General features: G+C 27.8%; 1 protein-coding gene across 1 annotated transcript; it reads right to left on the reverse strand.

The window, feature by feature from the left end:
* Positions 1-411: 411 nt before the first annotated feature.
* Positions 412-783, reverse strand: LOC139426745 (trafficking protein particle complex subunit 6B-like). Its single transcript, XM_071186584.1, has one exon. The coding sequence runs from the start codon at positions 781-783 to the stop codon at positions 412-414; it is 372 nt and encodes a 123-aa protein (XP_071042685.1).
* Between the last annotated feature and the right edge of the window lie 1,186 nt (positions 784-1,969).

Genomic DNA, 1,969 nt, shown 5'->3' on the forward strand with positions numbered 1-1,969 from the left:
AAATATGCAGATTATGGGTCGCAAATTATATTATAATTTAAATACTGTAGAGAAAAAATAAACGGCAACAAAATCTGACGAGTTTGAAACAGACTAAAAAATGTGGGAGTGAAAATGTCGAAACATGTTTAATTGCCTTAGGACACCAAGAGTTAATTAATATTAATTAGTAACCTTTTATGCTTATACTTTATTGACTTCGTTTTATCCAAGAATTCTAAAAGTATATATTAGGGGCAGTAATTAAGAAACACTCTGCTTACAATTCACAGATAGGTAATAAAAAAGAAAATGAGCATAACTGTAGAAAATTAATGCAATGGAATAAACATAAACTTTACTTAAATCATAAATTAAAACTATATTCGACGAACTTTTACATTAAATTTACAATTTGGAGGAGTGATGACATCAGCTGTTACTGCAGATATTATGCCTAAATTCTCTAAAGCTCCGCGTACAAGTCCACATGTATGCAGATAAGGACTTAAGTCCTGATCTCAAATACCGATAGCTATGCTTGGTTGTTCTGAGAAACATGAAAGAGTTATCTTGAAGAACATATAAATCTTCATTATCAATTCGAATACAATCAATTTCTTTCTTAAAAACATGAAACCAAAATTCTTTACCAATGAATGTCAGAATGTCTACTTCGTCATTTAATGAAGCGATAACTGGTGTATTACCCAACAGATTCGGAGCATCAAATTCTTTGCCGTAATTCGAGAAAGGAGATACCCAGTCTAAATGCAACAAATCAAATAATACTGCCTCAACCATAGCTCGTTGTTTAGAACAAATGTGAGAGGAATAACAATTAATTTCTTAGTGTTAAATATACATTAGAAAATACTAACTTATAAAGTGCCGTTAGAATAACATTTATTAGAAGATAGTTATTCCAAAAAATTTCGAACTTAATACAATAAATGAATTTAGGATTGCGTCATCATTCATTAATAATGAACTTCCTTTGTTCTATTTACTCGTTACGCTTCCCCGTAAAAAATACTTACCAAGAAAACGATAAAAATTTATTAATAATCAGCACAAATGACACTATTTCAAGTAATTTGGATGATTTTTTTTTTTTGTCGTTTTCCGAATTATATAGATACAGAAATATATACTATTCTAAAACGAAGAAGAATATTCTATAACTATTACAGTTCTGAATTCACATTTATTTTATTCATTGGAATGAAGAAAGCAATGTTGACTTCACTTTGATTTATAATGAATTGAAGACAGAAAAAATGTATTTTACCGTAATACATACATCTGTAACCGAAATCGGAAGTCATCAGTTGCAAGTTTGTTGATAATAGAAGTTAAAAATTATTGAGGAATTTTTCTTCAAATGTTTGGCGTGTTCGGTTTCTGAAAGATTTACCAATATTCTAAAGCGTTTTTTCAAGTTTTTTGGCCTTTTCCTTAGGGAAATTTTGCTTCTTATTTGTTGCTAAAAAATGGCGTCTGATTCTGTCAATGATTTTGATGGAACTAAATGAAAAGTTAATACATTAATGCTTGATATTTTCAGGCTCCTGCAAGAGAGCGTACTCGAGCGTTGCGATCGCGAAAAAAACAAACAAACAAATATTATCTTCTAAATGTTATGTTAAAATATAATAAAATTTATTTTCAAATTTTGCACAATTTGCAAATTATAACTATGTAAAAAATTTTGAATTCATAACGTGTAATAATTATTACTATTTTTATTCATTTTTTAAATAATATTTTAATGTGTAAAAAATACATTAGTTTTAGAGAAAACGATTTTATAACTGACTTATTTTCGAAATCGTTTTCAAATGTTCTACTTTATACTAGTTTTTTGATTATATATATACTTTGACACCTCTGCCTAATCAATTTTTTTTAAAATTAGTAAAATGTATAGCTTACATTAAACATTAGGAAATGGGAAAATAAAATTAGCGAATATTTCAGCATATGAGTA

This window comes from Parasteatoda tepidariorum, chromosome 1 (genome assembly GCF_043381705.1).
Source record: "Parasteatoda tepidariorum isolate YZ-2023 chromosome 1, CAS_Ptep_4.0, whole genome shotgun sequence".
Taxonomy (NCBI): domain Eukaryota; kingdom Metazoa; phylum Arthropoda; class Arachnida; order Araneae; family Theridiidae; genus Parasteatoda; species Parasteatoda tepidariorum.

Excerpts from the sequence above, each read along its gene's own strand:
- LOC139426745 (XM_071186584.1), bottom strand. The coding sequence starts at position 783 with ATGGTTGAGGCAGTATTATTTGATTTGTTGCATTTAGACTGGGTATCT.